Source organism: Panthera onca, chromosome F1, assembly GCF_046562875.1.
Source record: "Panthera onca isolate mPanOnc1 chromosome F1, mPanOnc1 haplotype 2, whole genome shotgun sequence".
NCBI lineage: Eukaryota > Metazoa > Chordata > Mammalia > Carnivora > Felidae > Panthera > Panthera onca.
The window spans coordinates 36,085,230-36,101,940 of NC_138355.1; the positions used below are offsets into that span (position 1 = coordinate 36,085,230).

The following is a 16,711-nucleotide window of genomic DNA, read 5'->3' on the forward strand; positions in this document are numbered from 1 at the left end:
CCTGCAGGCTGGCATTCCTGCCCTGGAAGGGTGGGGCCCCGAGACCAGCCCTTACTGAGCTGGGGGCAGTGACTCACAGGTAGTTACCTGTCCTGGGGCTCCCTGCCAACCTGCAGAGGGAGTCGGAGGGTAGGCATTTAGAGTTTATTCCTGTTTATTCCCCTTAAGCTTTCCTTGGGCTTTGACCCCTTCCTGATGAACCTAAAGGGTCTGCAAATTCCCCACGAAGTAGGGTTTTTCCACTTCCCCTCCCCCCTCCTTGGGAGGGGTCTGGTGCTTTCCAGGGTCCTGGATGTTTAGTTCTCCTCCCCTTGAAGCCCAGTGACAGGTCTGGGCAATAATACCATATATAATAGCCCTGACCTTTGTGTCCTCTGCTTGGTCTTCTGTCCAGGGTGGTCCAGGACACAAGAGGAAGCTGACCCCTATAGGCCTTGGGAAAGTGCCAACTGTGGTGTCTATCACAATGTGAGTGCTGTTCCCTGCCCCCCTGGAGTCACTGACATTTGCCTGGTACTTTCTGTTTGCAGTGGCTCCCTTCAACCACCCCCCACCCAGGACACCCATGGGCAGCCAGGGACTGATGAGCTCGCTGTGAGGCCTCTGAGACCGACCCACTTGCCCAGTCCTGTCCTGGGGGGGTGGGGGTGCTGTGACGGCAGATGGGCGTGCCAGCCGCCAGATTCCTGAGGCCCGCCCTGCAGTGGGCTACGCCCAGCCAGGGAGTCTCCAGAGGTGAGGCCGTTCTTTAAAAACTGGGAGCCAGGAGAGGAGCCCCCACATTCAAGGGGTGCTCTCAGAGGCCATCTGGAGAAAGAAGAGCAGGCAGCACGGAGCAAGGTATGTTACCTGTCTTCACCTGCCTTCACCTGCCCAGTGAGGGCCAGACACGGGGGGGAAGGGCTGTCTGTATCTCTGGGTGTCTGGGGCCTGGCTACAGGGCCTGATTCAGTCCTTCCTGGGAGCTCACCCAAGCAAGCAAGCTCACCTCCAAAGGCTAGGTTAAATGTCTGCCATTGTTTGGGCTGCTTTTTCACATCTGATAAGAGTCTCGGTGACATAAAAAAGCAGCTTCAGATCGGGGCTGAGCACAAAGAGTAGTAGAAAGTGTGGGCTGGCCCAGCTAGAGCTCTCCCAAGGGCCACTCAGATGCCTAGTCGTGGAAGATTCTAGCCTGGGAGTGGAAGCACAGAGATAGCACTGGATGAAAAACCAAAAAACGGGTCTCCTCTTAGGCCATGCTTAGCTGCGCAACATCAGGCCACCCATCTCCTCCTGGGGCCCCTGAATCTTCTGGGAGGGATTGTAAAACAATTTTGATGAATTAGGATGTATAATTTAAAGATGCCAGGAGTGTCCCCAGGTTCCTCTGTGGCCATGCCTTGTCCTGCCCGCACCCCCACCCCCCGCCTCATTCTTCCACCCCAGCCAAGGGAGTTTGTGGCTGTCACTGGAGCAGGGCACACATCCAAACGAAGATAGAGTTGGGCACTGCCTGAGCTGGGGTGGGGCTTGCCTCAGCACAGTAGGCCTGCCTGTCCCCCAGAGGGACCCTTTGAGTATCCAGCCTCAGCCTCCAGAATCCCCATTCTGGGGACTCCCTCCCGCACAGCCCGGGCCAAAATGGGAGACATTTTGAGTTGCTTTCAGTTCAGATGAAATCATCATTCACTTTTTAAATTCTGCCAGGCTCCCCTTTCTTGCCATCACATCCCAGCTACCTGCTTAGCCCAGAATTGTGGCCACCACAGTCTCACCCTTAGGGTGGCCTGGGTGGTACTGGAGACCATGGCAGTGGCAGAGAGAGCTCGCTTCCAGGCCCTCCGTCACTTTGACCCACTCACCTTTGGGCCTGGATGTTGGGCCAAGCCCTGAGAAAGGCCAACTCTGTTTCTTGGAGTAGTAACAAGGCCTCTATAGCTCCTCTTCTGCAAAGGGCCCAGCCCTTTTCTGCTCCCCACGATTGTGCGGGCAGGGTAGGGCCAAGCCTCTTTCCCTTCCATCTCAGGGGGGGAAGACGAAGTCTGTGAGGTGATGGCATTTTCCCAGGTTATGCTGTGAGACACACGCCAGCTCAGACATGGGTTCAGGGCTCTGACATTTTCCAAGCTTTTGGCTACAAATGTACCTGCTGCTCGGAAGTATCCTAGGTCAAGACCCTAGGTAAAGGGGGCTAGTATGCCCCAGAGGTTTTATGGATTTTTTTTAATCCAAGCTGCTTTGTTCTGTCCCAGGTGAGAGCCTCTGTGGGGATTCCCCTATTGGCTGAAAATGAGGCCACTCCTACTCCTGGGTTTTGGTAAGTATCCATTCCCATCTTTCCACGCCCTGTTATATAGCAGGGAGGTGACACCATGGGTAAGAGGATAGTTTACCAAAGTACGAACATCATCTGTCACCCTGTAGTCCTTGAGCTTGGAGCACTTGTCTACTGGGGCACCCATGAGGTTTCCCTGCTCGTTTGGGCCTTTGGAGAAGATGAGAGGTTCCTAAGTGTCTTCTTATTTCTACCTGAGGGTGGCTCATGGTTTCCCAAGTGCCCTGCACAGCTAATTTCCTAGCCTTTCACTCTGGCTGCTTCCAGAGCCATCATGGCTTGATTTTACAGTGGTCTGTAACTGGGCACTCACTGAGTATGGCTGGGTCAACTTTGCAGATAAAGGAGCAGAAAGATTGCAGGCATCTCCTGGTGTTGCACAAATGGCCAGCAGCCAGCCCTGCTCTGGTTGCTGACGGAGGCCAGGCTGCAAGTGAAGAGATTGAGGACTATGTCCTGGTGGCTGAGCATGTGCCTGCAACTTGACTCTAAAAGCCACATATGGATGCCACATTTCAGGATCATCCAGGGTTTTTGGTTGCCAGTGTTTCCCCTCCTTTCCTTTTTAAGTTATGGGTTATGGAACATGAAATCAGGGTTTTGTTTTGTTTTGTTTTGTTTTGTTTTGTTTTGTTTTGTTTACCTAGCAGCATCAGGATTGCAATCCTCACCACCACCACCAAGTGGGAGCATGCTAGTCTAGCTGATTTATGCTTCCCTGGGGGATACTGGGTGGCCTGCTGGACCCTCCTCTCTCTAGGCTGTATCTTAGCACCCTTGTGATTTCAGTCTTGCCCAGTTTCCTGTGTGCCCAGCAAGCCTGCTCCCGTGGGGCCTGCTATCCACCCGTTGGGGACCTGCTCATTGGGAGGACCCGGTTTCTCCATGCTTCATCCACCTGTGGACTGACCAAGCCTGAGACCTACTGCACCCAGTATGGCGAGGTAGGCCCTACCACCATGGCCTCCAGGGCTGGAAAAGGCAAGATTGGGCTGTGTGTGAGTCTGCCATTTGTTCACAGAATGCCTGGAATGTACTTGGTATAGCCCCAGCTTCATGCACTGTGGAGAATGCAAGAAACATATAAGGCCAGATCACTGCCTTGACAGAATTTTCTCCTTCATTGGGCAAGAGAAAATGTACTCAGAGTTAGCGGGATGGCTCCTCTCTTCTTCTGCTTATAAAACTGAAATCTCTCCCCAGTCCTTGGGCATGGGCAGGACAGGTTTTCAAGTCTTGAGAACAGACAATGGGATGAGTATTGATCCTTTAGTATGTAGAGTTTAACATGTCGGTGGTGGATGAAGTCAAGGCTGATGGAGCATAGGTGGGGGGATGTGTGCACTGGGTTGTGTTCTTGCTGTGGGATGAGCTAAGTTGTGCCATGGTTACTCGTTTGCCACCATCTCTTTGGCCAGTGTTGGGATATGAGTGGACAGAGCTAGCGGGACAATATATGATTATAAGCTGGAGTTTACCTTCTGTGTTTTGCAACTATCATGTATGAAGAGCCAGCTTACCTCTCAGCCTCGTTGGTCCACTCAGGCAAAGTGGGAAACATCCCAACTGCTGTTGGAGAACATAAATCAGCAGGATAGACCAAGAAGTGATGAGGCCAGAAAGGAGGTTTGGCAGCTCAGCTGATAAGTCAGAACACAAGCTGAACAAATCCAGAAACTCAAACGCTAGGACCTGTCAATTGACATTGCCTGATTAGGAAACTGAGTTTTTTAAAGAGCTTTTGTGTTTTTTTTTTTCTTCTACATGCCTGTGGACCTTTGTTGTAGGAACTTTGGCTTTCTTTTCTTTTTTAAACTTTTTTTTAATGTTTATTTTTTGAGACAGAGACAGAATGCGAGTAGGGGAGGGGCAGACAGAGAGGGAGACACCAAATCTGAAGCAGGCTCTAGGCTCTGAGCTGTCAGCACAGAGCCTGACGCAGGGCTCGAACCCACGAACCGTGAGATCATGACCTGAGCCGAAGTTGGACGCTTAACCGACTGAGCCACCCAGGCGCTCGTCTTTTCTTTTCTCTTTAATAAGGTGGGGATCATTCTTGGTGCCTTATGTTTACCAAGGTTGAAATCACTTAGCATTTTCTTGTTTCCCAGCTGCAAGTCTCATTTGGCCATCTTTCTGCCCCAAAGACAAAGATTTGGACAAAGGAGTGGGTGAGGAAGTGGTTTTCCTCGAATCTCTAGTCTTTTCAGAAAAAGAGAGAAAGAGAGAAACAGACAGAAGGGGAGTAAGAGAGATTGATTGCCATGAAAGAGACTTGAGTTCACAGAGAGCCTGTGGTGTCCTCTTTCCAGACTGTCCTTGTCCTTGGGATGATGGAGGTGGCATCTGATACTGCCTCTGGGCCTCCCTGGCCTTCTTGTCACCAGTGTTCTCTTGGCTACTTTTAATGACAGATGGTACTGGGTAGTAGCTTTGGAGGCACTGAACAGAGATGGCTGTGGTTTCTGCTGCTCACCCAGTTGGATATAGGAAACCCTGTTTGACAGTGTTGGGTAAAATGGCCAGCATAAGACAAGTACTCCCTGTGGGCCCAGATTACTCCACACGCATCAGGGGACCTGGAAATATTGAGCTTTCTAGGCAACAGAATGGTTTTAGCCACCCCCTTCCTACACACCCTCAAAATCTCATGTTACTAGGGTATGTCTAAAAATTTCAGGAAGACTTCTGCTGACCTCCTTCCTCAGGCTGGCCTGCCTTCTGGAAGGAGAAGCAAGGAGAAGTCAGAGCCCCTGTCCTGGCATGTCCCCTCAACCCCAGCCCTGTCTGGACAGCCTCTGTCCCCAAAGCCTCGGGCTTTTGGCTTCACCTTGGCCTGCCCTCTGCCTCTCTCAGATGCCCAGGGTGCCAACTCCCCTCCCTGCTCTTAAATAGCCCCCTGAGAGCAAAGTGGTGCTTGCAAAAGAGAAGTCTAGGCTTTTGCAACCCTGGGGATGGATAAATATCAGCTATTTTGCTGCTGTGAAAGTTGAGAAGGATTGGCTTTTTTTCCCCCTTTTCTATAAGGGGGAATAAAGCCATGCAACCTCTTTTCAAGAGTAGAGGATAGGGCATCTTGAATGCAATGTGTAGTCCCAGGTCTGCCACTAACTTGTGGCAAGATATTACCCCTCTCTAAGACTTCTTTCCTCTTGCATGAGTGAGTGTTAGATGAAAGTGTCTGCAGGTTTGCTCCTGGCCACAACTTTCTCTGGAAATGAGCTGACTGTCGGAAACCAGCTTCTCTCCCCCTACCTTCCACTCCTCCCTTATTTCATTTCTCATCCACTCTCTTACCTGTCTCACCTCCTAGAGGCTGTTGGGTGGCAGCCATGAAGACATACACTAAAGACACACACTGGGTGCTGTGGTGGCTGTGTGATGACAATTAGGAATCAGTGTTTTAACTCTGCTGAGTTCCAATTCCAGTTTTTAAGTTTAATTTATTCTATTATCAAATGGTATGTATAGCAGCTATAATTTATTAGGCACATATTATGTGTCCCAGACATCATAGTAAGAGGTTTATATAAACTATCTCAATCTATTTTCATGATACTTCATGTGGTGACACTTGTTATCTCTGTGAGCTATTGGGAGGGTCTGGGTGTGTGCTGGGACCCCAAATTTCTGATGGAAACACACAGGTGTTGAGTTTTCTGAGTATTTAAAGATGGGGGGTGTCCTGGCCAGCCCTGGCTGGAGATGAGACATGATGCAGAACCTCACTGCTAGTGCCCTCCCCTCCCCCTTCTCTCCCTCACCCCTTTCTACCAGCTCCTGCCCTGATATACACACCTGCCTTAAGTCGAAGCTTCTGGTTAGTGCCTCTGTTCTATTTCTGTGACATGGTGAGCCCTGAGCCAATTACAGCCTTACCCAGCACCTGCTGCCTGCCCACTGATGTGGCACGAATGCAAGCGCATTGGAGATTTATGACTCTTGGACGTTCTGCACTGCTCATTCCCCTGCTGTCCACCCCAGAGGGACTCAGTGGAATGGGAATTGCAGGAGCAGTGGGGACTCCTTCCAGTTCCAAAATTGTCTCTCCCAGCTCCTGGTCTCAGAGTGTAGCTCCTTTTTTGTGTGCCAGTCTTTGCCTGTTGGCATCCTACCTCCTCTCCCTGATTTGGTCTCAGTAGCTAAACCCCATCAGCCTCAAGAGCTTGCTTCTGAGATTTTGGGGTCCATATTGCATCCCTTGCAATGGACATAGGACTTGGTCAGCTTGGCCTTATGGCATCCCACCCCCAACTTTGCCCCTTTGGTCCTGACCTTTAACTATCTAAGCTTGGGCCCAGGCTGTTCTTTACCAGGATGGCCCTGTTTCCTTGCTCTCCTTCCTCTAGCTCCTAGCTAACCTCTGGATAAACTCGCTGTTCCCTAAAGCTCCAAGAACATCTGTGTTGCCCCCTTATCCTTGTTTGCTTCTGTGCTCTCCCTGAGCGTCAGTTCCTCATTGGAAAAATGAGAGTAATGAGAGCACCCACTCCAATGAGTTGTTGTGAGGACTGTACAAAGGAATGAGCAAAGTGACCATGGCTAGTGTCTGCAAGATGCTAAATGTTCCATCCCCTCTTCCCTTACACACCTGCCTACTGGCACCTGTGTCTGCGTGCAAAGGCTGCCTCATCTCTGAGTCATACTCCTGAGCATTTCTTCCCTGATTAGGACACACACTCACATACTTATGGAAATCAACCCATCCTTGGGCCAGCCCACTCTGCTTCCAAGTGGCTGCTGCCAATCTGATTTGCAGTGGACTGTTGGAGACTCTGGAGACAATTATGGTCAATGAAGTCACCCTGACAGGTAGTGAGGACTCTCTGGTTCTGATCCTGGCTGTGACACTTAGATTAGGGATGGAACCTTACTAGCCCATGGGTTCCCTCTAGACCACCACTTCTCCATTTGCGAGATAAAGGAGTTGGGTTAGTTGGCCTTCATGTTTGCTTAGCTTTAGCATCTCTGCCTGCTTCTCAGAGATGGCTGGACTGTGTGTGACCCTTTGGGTTCCTCATGGTCTCTCTCAGGCAAGTACTGGCAGGGGCTGAGCCATGCCATGTGATCATCTCTGGGCTGGTGCAGGCTCCCCAGAAACTAGTGGGTTTTGCCTGGAAGCTTCCCAGCCCTGATTTCTGCTTCTGACAATGTCTCCTCCAATGTTGTGTCTGCTCCCCTAAATGCTTATTTATCTCCCACTCCCTCCCTTTCTGGGGAAAACTTAATTACTCAGCTACCTTAATAACAGTTTTACATAATGCACACCTTAGGTTAATTAGCTGTGTAAACCAAATAGCTGTCATTTTGATCTTTTGGAAACAAGCTGAAGAGCAGTATCCAGTTCACATCCCCTCCTCCCCAACACACACACACATACAGGCACACACTTGCACACATGCATGTAAGTGCACCCACACCCACATTCACAAACCCCAACAAACACTGACTTTCTTTGACAATTGTCTGTTTTCTTAACCTTTGGCATGGCTAATGTGTAGACAGAGGATATGTTCATATATATCCTGAGATCCTTATCCTGTGCCCACAGAAGACTTTGAGACTGTCTCTAACCAAAATGTCTGCCCTCCCGTTTCCCAGAAGCTCTCAGACATTCTGAAACTTCCAAAGCTCCTGCCATTGGGGATTCATTCTTTTGGATGAAGCATTGTTGAATTCCTTGTTTAAAATACAAACGGTCTTGGGAAAGGCACCATATCATCAACCATTTATATTTCAACAAGGGTTTGCTTGTCAGAAAATGAGCTGTGGCTTTTGAAAAGGGTTCCAAGAAAGTGAAACCGAGGATGGGTAAGTTTTGAGGGCTAGGAGGAAATGGATAGGGATACTGGGGGATAATGTTGCTAACAGAAGGAAGAAAAACCCGGGTTGGTGGAATCTGAGATTCTGGGTGCCTGGTTGTTATGGGCTGGGAAGCACAGCTTGTAGGCTAAAAGTACAGAAGAGGAGGGAAAGATGTGATGGGAAGGCCTGGACCAACCAGGTGGCCTCAAACTTTGCTGGCCTGGTCTCTCACTCAATTGCTTTTGGGGTTCAGGTCCCTAGAAGTCTCTAGGCAACATTTTGCAGACCTACTTTGCTTCTTTGTCTTTGGAGGCTATAGGAACCATTGTTACTGGCAGAGCCTACAGAGGTCCAGACAGGCAAAGGATTCCCTGCACTCAGGTTTAGGGAAATATCTCTGTTTCTGTAAAGGTCCAGGCTGGAGCTGAGGCTGTCCTTCCCAGGGAAGAAGAGAGGGAGCATCCTGACAACCAATTCTGGTCCCTGCCAGTGGCTGCCAAGTCACCACTGTGTCCCTTGGATCAGAACAGGAATAGAAAATTTAAAGGCAGATACTTTGGGACAGAAATCCCTGCTTCATCTCTTCCTAGCTTTATGAACTTGGACACATTTCTTAACTCTCTAAGACTTGCTTTCTTATCTGTCAAATGAGTATACCCATCATTTAATGTAAAATACCTACCTCAGAGATTTTGGAAGGATGGAAGGAGATAATGTATGCACAGTGCTCAGGAGAGAGCCTGGTGCAGTGTAATTTCTGGGTGTGTGGTGCACATCATCTTTAATCAGCTTCAGAAAGTCAACCTACTGAACTTACTTTGGATGGTGATAAGGGCAGTGCTCAAGGCTTTGGTGAAAATGTTATTTCATGATGAGAGAAGATGAAGTTGAAAGTGCCTTATAGAACTGGGGCTTTCCTCTCACTCAGCACCATAGTGGAACCCAACTTTTGACCTTTAATGGCAATATCCACGAATGTAGAAAGGCTGAGGCTTCTGGATCCCAGTGGGGTTTAATGGAGGCCTTGCTGACCAATGACCTTAAGGGCTCCTTCTTCTGCCCACTTAGCTGAGAAGAGTATTGCTCTAGTACAGCATCTGGTCAGTGTCTTTTTTTTTCTTTTCTTCCTTCCTTTGCATTCTTGTTTGGAGTGTTTTTAAACTTCTGAGCAGATAAGCTGGAGTAGGGAAGAATTCTAATAGCATGTTAGAGCAAGAGGGAACTTCATTATCTCATTCCACCCCTGCGTATTACCAATGAGGAAGCTGAAGTGGAGAGAATGTCTTTTCTTGCAGGCAGCTGGATTTTTTTTCTTTTCTTTTTTTTTTTTTTTTTTTTTTTTGTCTCGGCTTCCTTTCTTTTGGCCCTGGCTGGCAGCCATGACCCTGATAATATCTCCTTAGATAGACACAGGCAGCCACTGGCTTGCTCATGGCAGGGAACTGGGCCATGAAAACTAGAGGCTGTTTTCCTATTTCCCCCTAGAGTTAGCTCTGTGTTCTACAAAGGCACAGAGCTTTGATTTGCGTTTACCTTCCTTTTCCCACCCATTTCCACTGTGATTCAAGCTCCTGCTGGCTCTTGCTCTCTCCTTTGCTCTCCCCCTAGCTCTCTGGGAGGATTTCTCTTCCCCCCAGAGTGCGGAGCTTCTAGAAAGCTCTAGGATGAGGGAAGAGGCCCAACCTTTCCAGATGGAGAGTAAGTAGGAGCCAAACTGGCTGGAGGCCTGACAGGCTGAACTGATAATACTGCCGCGTCTCTGAGGTCGTGCAGCCAGGAGAACGCTCACTAGTTGACCCCAGAGGGAGGCTGCTGCAGCTGAGACCTTCCACCTCTGGGAGAGATGGAAGCGCCTGACACACATGAGGGGAAGAACCTCGCATTGATAATCACACACACACGTTTATACACGTACTCATATAAGCATGCAAGAATAGATAGAAAGGGAAACTGAGATACAGAGGAAAAGAGAAAGTTAGCAGCTTGTCTTCACGTGGGCTTCTGCCATAAGCTGCTCTATTTCAGGTCTCCAGCCAGCTAGCTAGTTGACGAGCAGAGCTACTTAAAATACCTGGCCCAAGCCTGTTGGCTTAGCCTGTCTCTAAGGATTGTAATAAATCCCTCCTTTAGCTATGTTACTAGGATAAGCAGCACGTAGGTTTTAAGCCCACGCGGGTATCTGATCTTCCATCAGTCTCTGCACACGTGGAAGGGAAGTGGAGCAGGCACTGGGTACCCCCAGCTGACTCCGAAGACTGGGCCAGGAGGCAGGGTAAAAAGCCCATACTGAACACCCTGGAGATTTTTAGTTTGTTTAGTTTTATAATGTCTACTTTCCTGGGCATAAAAGTGTGTGTGTGTGTGTGTGTGTGTGTGTGTGTGTATCTCCAAGGTACTAAAGTTTAAAATTATTAAAGAATAACATATAAGGAAAAGAGTTCCTTATTATCCTATTACCCAGATATATTAGGTTAAATTGCATGCCATTGCCATTTTTGTAGGTCAGATTGACTGAAGTAATTTCATCTGTTCAACCTAATCTGTTGGTATATGTCCTTCTAAACACTTTCTATTCCTTTAAAATATATATATATATATTCCTTTTATATTATATTTATTTATTTATATTTATTTATATTCCTTTAAACATATATATGATGTATATATATGATATATGTATACATCATATATATATATATATGATATATGTATACATCATATATATATATATATATATATATATATATATATATATATAATCATGACCTATATACATTTATTCCCAACTGTTTTTCTTCATAAAACAAAATATGGTAAGCATTTTCCCCATGTCATTGAAAACTTCCTGTGACCAGTCTTTTTAATAGTTACATAATATTTCATCTTTTGGGACCATGAAGGTCATTTTTCAGTTCCAGGTTGAGTTGTTCTAGCCCCTGTGCCCCAGGCCCGAGGAAAGAAAGAGCCTTGTTTCTGGTGCTTGCTTGGCCGGGGAACAGGCTGGGATCGGGTCCCAGCAGAGCTGAGGAGAGAGCTCTGGTGACAGGCGGCCGGAAGGCAGCTGGCCCTTGTCTCTCTGCAGGACATGTGCTGAGTGTAGACGGAGGATGGGGAGTGGAAAAGTTTGCCCCTGAGAGGCTGCGCAGAGTGGGGAGAAGGGCATGCTCACTGCCAGGGACCAAAATAGGATTCTGGAGGAGAGTCAGATTCCAGCAAGAGGCTTCTCTTGCCCAGAAAGGATTATTTTAAGTGCTCAGGTATTTATTTCAGCCACTGACACATCTACAGTTTCTGTGTTAACTGAGCTGGGTCAGCCTGAGAAACCAGCTTTCTTCCCAAAGTGCTTTCTCCAACTTACACTCCCCCATGGTCAGCTACACGGTGAGGCCAAGCCCTTTGAGTGAGACACAGATTGTCACCCTTTACTGTGCTTCCGTGATGTCTGTGGACCCACCTGGCTTCCTAGCAGAAGCGAGAGGGCAACATTGATGGAGGAAGGGAGAGGGAAAGAGGGAGAGGAGGGGGGGTTGGTAGGGGACCCTCTCTGGTGTTGTGTTGGTGCCGACATTGGCTATCAGCAGAAAACTCACTAGCCTGTTGAGCCTCACCTTTCACAAATGTAAAATAGGAAAAATACTCCTTATTACCTGGGTACAGTACCTAGCCCACGGCAAGCTCTCTGTCACATAATGCTGATGTTCTATTACCTCCTCTCTTCCCCACCCCTCGTTTTAAACTCCATGACTGCAGTAAGGGAATGTTTAGTAATAATTACAATGTTGGCAGTCATTGAGTATTTGGTATTCATTAAGTATTAAGGGCCTACTATGTGCTGGGCACTTTTTTAAGCACTGGGAATACAGGAGAGGAAGCCCTCATGGAGTATACAGGTTTAGCAGAAGGAGGCAGAGGGTAAACAAACAATATAAGCAAATAAATAGACAATAAATGCCCAACATTTCAAGTGGAGATCTGAACCCTGAAGGAATATGTAGCTGGGGAAGGAATGGACAGGGCATTGAGTGCTCCATACAGAGCATGCATGCCAGCCATTATTTGAACATTAAATACCAAAAAATTATTGTTTAATAAAACACGTTTGGTCGCGATGAAGAAACCTCTGAGCAGCAGGATGGGTGACAATTCTCTCATATGCAGGTGAGAACTGGAAAGTGGGATGGGAAGTAGAGTTTCCAGGAACCAGGACTCCTGGCTCCCCTTCTCCTTCTGCCCTGTCCCAAGCTTTGTCAGCCGTGGGGAGGGAGGATGGGTGTTGGGCAAGGAGTTCCCATAACCCCAGGCACAGGCTCAGCATATTAACTCAATCCCTTTGGGACTGACCTGTCACGTTAATTAGTTCAGGGGACACTACCCATTCTAAGACATCACATCAGCCTTATTGGCTTATCACCTTCCCTGGTCAGGCTAGAGGTTCAGGAGCAGGAAGGCCTTGGACAAGCCAGAGCTTTCCCCTGGTTCTGGTGAGTAGAGGCCTTAGGGGAAAGCAGAGGCATGGGTGTTTGGAGATACGGTTGTCCCCACCCAGAAGGAGATTCTTGTCCAAGCCTTGCTTCTACTTGTGGATGAATATGGAGCCCTCCGAATAGTGTTCTCTACTCTGGGCACAAGGTTTGGTGCCTTGGTTACTCAGAGAAAACAGAGTTTATTTGTGTTGCATGGGGGAGCTGGGACAAGGTTGTGATGTCTCTGTGGGGGGGTACGTGTGCATGTACACATGCACACATACGCACACACACATAAACTTAAAGAGCAAGGGTCATGTTCTATGGCCCTATTCTTTTGCTTGCTGGTCTCCACCTGCTGTGGAGTCCATGGGGTTCAGTTCTTGTGTCACTTGTGTCACCCCAGGGCTTGGGCAGGCCAAGGAAGGTGTGATTTGGGAGGGAGCTCCCCGGTGAGGCTGTTTCCTTTTTGGCTGCCTCGATCTTCATGTGAGAACTCTTGCCCTGAGCCCCAAGGCTGCAACATTCCTGGCCTTGGGACCACCTACCTACAAAGCGCCACTTGGTGGGGGACCCTTAGATTCTCTCCTGTGGGTAGGGAATGCCAAACCTGAGAAGGGTCCTCAAGTCTCAGATGTCAGTGCTGGAAGGCCTTTGAGATCATCCAAATGTTACTAGAATGTTGGCTCTCTGAGGGCAGGGTCTTCATTTTGTTCACTAGTATAACTCCAGGGCCCAGAGCGGGGTCTAGCACATAGTACACACTCAGTAAATATTTGCTGAATGATTGAATGACTGTATTCTAACCTCCACTCTACCTGCACAAGAGAAAACTGAGCCTAGAAGATGGGGTAACAGAGCTAGGACTGGAACTCCAAATTCCCTTGTCCTTTTTTTGCTGTGTCCCCACTCCCTCATGCTCAGAAACCCAGTTTTCTCCAGGCCTCCAGGATTAGGTCAGATGAGATCTAAAACTCTCCAGCCTATACCTAGCACACAGAAGATGCTACATTCATGCAAATCCCTCATCTTTTCTTCGTTTTGCTCTTGGTACTCTTTCCAAGTTTTTCTTTGAGGCAATGTTCTGTACCAGAGTTTGCTGCTACCTCACATCTCTTTCCTAGCAGTAACGCCTATTTGCTATTCACTTTGCTATGTGTTAGGAGGGAGACAAAAGAATTAAAGTCAAAGATGACAATAGCCTTGTTTTAAGAGGCTAATCCTTCCAAGGGTATTAATGAAATCAGTGGATCCCTGGGGGTAGGGTTTCACAGAGGGAATGTTCTAGGCTCTCAGGACATAAGGGAGAGTCTTCCCTGGACCCCACTCACAAGGCTCTCTTGTCTCCCTGTCCCTCAGTGGCGGATGAAATGTTGCAAGTGTGACTCCAGGTTGCCTCATAATTACAATGGCCACCGAGTGGAGAATGTGGTTTCATCCTCAGGCCCCATGCGCTGGTGGCAGTCCCAGAATGGTAAGCGCCAGCCTCCTGTAAGGGCGTAAACTGGTGGAGGCTCCCACAGCGTGGGGGTGGCTGGAAGTTTCCTGGGAACCCTTGGGGTGTTCTAGGCATTTCTTATGGAGGTGGGACACGTGTGGTTAACAGGCAGTACCTACCGCCTCTGTATTTGAGACCTTTTGAATGCTGTAGCTAGAAGAATTTACTGGAAGTCAAGGAATAGGTAAAAGGAGCAAGAAAGAAATGCCTTTATTTCACCCCATTAGTTACAATGAGCTCGTTGAAGGAATGGGGCTTGTAGAACAGACAAGTTGAAATCTCTTAGTGTGTTAGGGTCATCAAGAGATGATGGGAAGGAAACTTGGCCAAGGACAGATAGGATCTTGAGTAGGAAATATAAGTAAAAGCATGCTGGTACCATTCCTCTCCAAGAGGAGAATTGGAGGATCGAGGTTTCTGACTTCCGAGAGCTAGTGGAGTCCAGAGCCTTCTTCAGGGCTGGGAAGGTAGAATTTCCTGGTCTAAAGTTTCTACTTTTTGTCCTTCCAGATGTGAATCCTGTCTCTCTGCAGTTGGACCTGGACAGGAGGTTCCAGCTTCAAGACATCATGATGGATTTTAAGGTGTGCTTCCTAAGGATGGCAGTGGATGGGAGAGGGGGACCCTGGGCCATTTGGGCTTGGGCTTATAGGAAGCACAGCGTCCTTGTCTCCCTAGGCTTAGGGTGATGGCATCATATGGTAGGTAGGCGCCACTTCCCTAGGCTGAGGTGACACTTACCCTGAATCTCTATCATGGTGACAACAGAGGCCCACTCCTGGGAGCACAGTGGCACCTCCAGGCTTCCTGTCCTGGCCATGCAGTGGATATATATCCACTTTCTCTCTGCATCCCCCATCCTCGACCCATCTAATTAATTCAGCTCTGCCAAGTACCAATTCCGCTTGGCCCAGTCAATTATTATACAGGTGTATATTCTTGATGTGTTTAATAATTTTGCTGATGAGATTGAGTTTAATAAATGGCCAATAAGTGGCCCATATCCATGAAAGATGTGCTCTTGGAACAGCCCTCTTGGTGGACAATCTACTCACTCACTGCTATTAGTTCCCAGAATACTTTTGGATTCTGCTTGTATACTAGCATCCTCAGATACTCCTTTTGGAGGGAACATTTTTGTTCATTTGTCACGAGTCATTTTTTTTTTTTCCAGAGAAGATTTGATTTTATTCTTTCTACAGAAATAGTCAAATACTTAAAGATCAAGCTTGGTCAATAAGATTAGATCAGGAAGGGTGAAATCATTTTCAGAAGTTAGAATGAACCGTGAAAAAGATGCAATAGGATCTCATTTCTGACTTGACTCAGAAAGTTAACTTTGAGATCCTCTCCTCAAGAAAAGGTCAAAAGTATTTTGAGAAATGGCAGCATCATCTGAATAAATGCCCAGTCTCTAAAGGTGACAGCGTTGAAGGGCAACATTCATCTGGACGGATATTGTTAGTCACATTGCTTTTTCATTACTCACTCATCCCTTTGTCCATTCTTGCCACACACATATTGAACACTGGTTATATGTTAGGTTTGGTGCCAGGTGTTAGGGATAAAAAGATGAATAAAGCTAAATCATGGTTGTCATGCTGCTTCAGTGTATGTCAGGAAGACAAAGGACTGACAGTGAGATGATGTGTACTCTGATTAGGAAGAGGTGCTGGGGAGCACAGAGTGAGACATCCAATTTGATCTGTCTTCGGGGAGTAAGTCATAGCATGTACCCAGGAAAAGATGAATCTTTGCAGGCCACTGATAACCAGGTAAAGGGCAAAGTCCATTCTGGGCGAAAAAAAACCATAAAGTGCAAAGGCCTGGAGGCAAGAGGCAAGAAGGTATGTAACTGAGGAGGGGGCAAGGGAATGCACACAAGGTCTGGAAGGGAAAATATGTATAAGGTGGTGAGAAGTAAGGATGTGGAAGGCTACCACCTGGTGAGAGACGAGTTTGCAGACGTAAATGGGGAGGGAGGAAGTAGACTAAAGATTCATCCATTCTTCATTCAACAAATGACTAAGTGCCTCCTGTGTGTTAGGTGTTGGGGGTGCAACTGTGCACAAGACAGACAAGGAGGCCTATGGTTTACTGTAGTGGTTCTCAATTAGGGGATATTTGGAGATCTGGAGATGTTTTTGGTTGTCACAACTGTGGGTGTGACTATTACACATCTAGTGATGTCTAGTGAGTAGAGGTCAGGGATGCTGCTAACCATCCTGCAGTGATCAGGATGGTCCACACAAGGAATTATCCAACTCCAAATATGAACAGTGTAAAGGCTGGGAAACCTGGGCTCCTGGAGAGGAAGAAAACGCAGGCAGCCAACAAATAAATTATTAGAAATTGTGGTGATATTTATGAAGGAAACAAAGTAAATTCTGGAATGGGGTAGAGTGGGCAGGATGTGGGCAGAAGAATGCAAAGGTATGAAAAATCTTGTGGGGAAGTGACATTTAAGCTGAGAACAAAAATTGAGAAGGAACCCACCAGGGGGAGGAACATTCCAGGCAGAAGAAACAACCCGAACAAAGGTCTCTGAGGAGGGAATGAACTTGGTATGACCCATGGCTTGAAGAGATGGAGGTGCACAGGGCATGAGATGAGGTGAGGAGACGGGAC

The 16,711-nt window shown here is 47.8% G+C and overlaps 1 protein-coding gene across 1 annotated transcript in view; it reads left to right on the top strand.

Moving 5' to 3' along the window:
* Window positions 1–530: 530 nt before the first annotated feature.
* Window positions 531–16,711, top strand: part of LAMB3 (laminin subunit beta 3) — a 37,843-nt gene continuing 21,662 nt past the window's right edge. Inside the window, exons 1-5 of the mRNA XM_060643926.3 lie at window positions 531–840; window positions 2,235–2,299; window positions 3,107–3,261; window positions 13,945–14,059; window positions 14,594–14,667. Coding sequence (XP_060499909.3) covers window positions 2,272–2,299; window positions 3,107–3,261; window positions 13,945–14,059; window positions 14,594–14,667 — 372 coding nt within the window. The 5' untranslated portion in view covers window positions 531–840; window positions 2,235–2,271. The remainder of the gene's footprint in view (window positions 841–2,234; window positions 2,300–3,106; window positions 3,262–13,944; window positions 14,060–14,593; window positions 14,668–16,711) is intronic.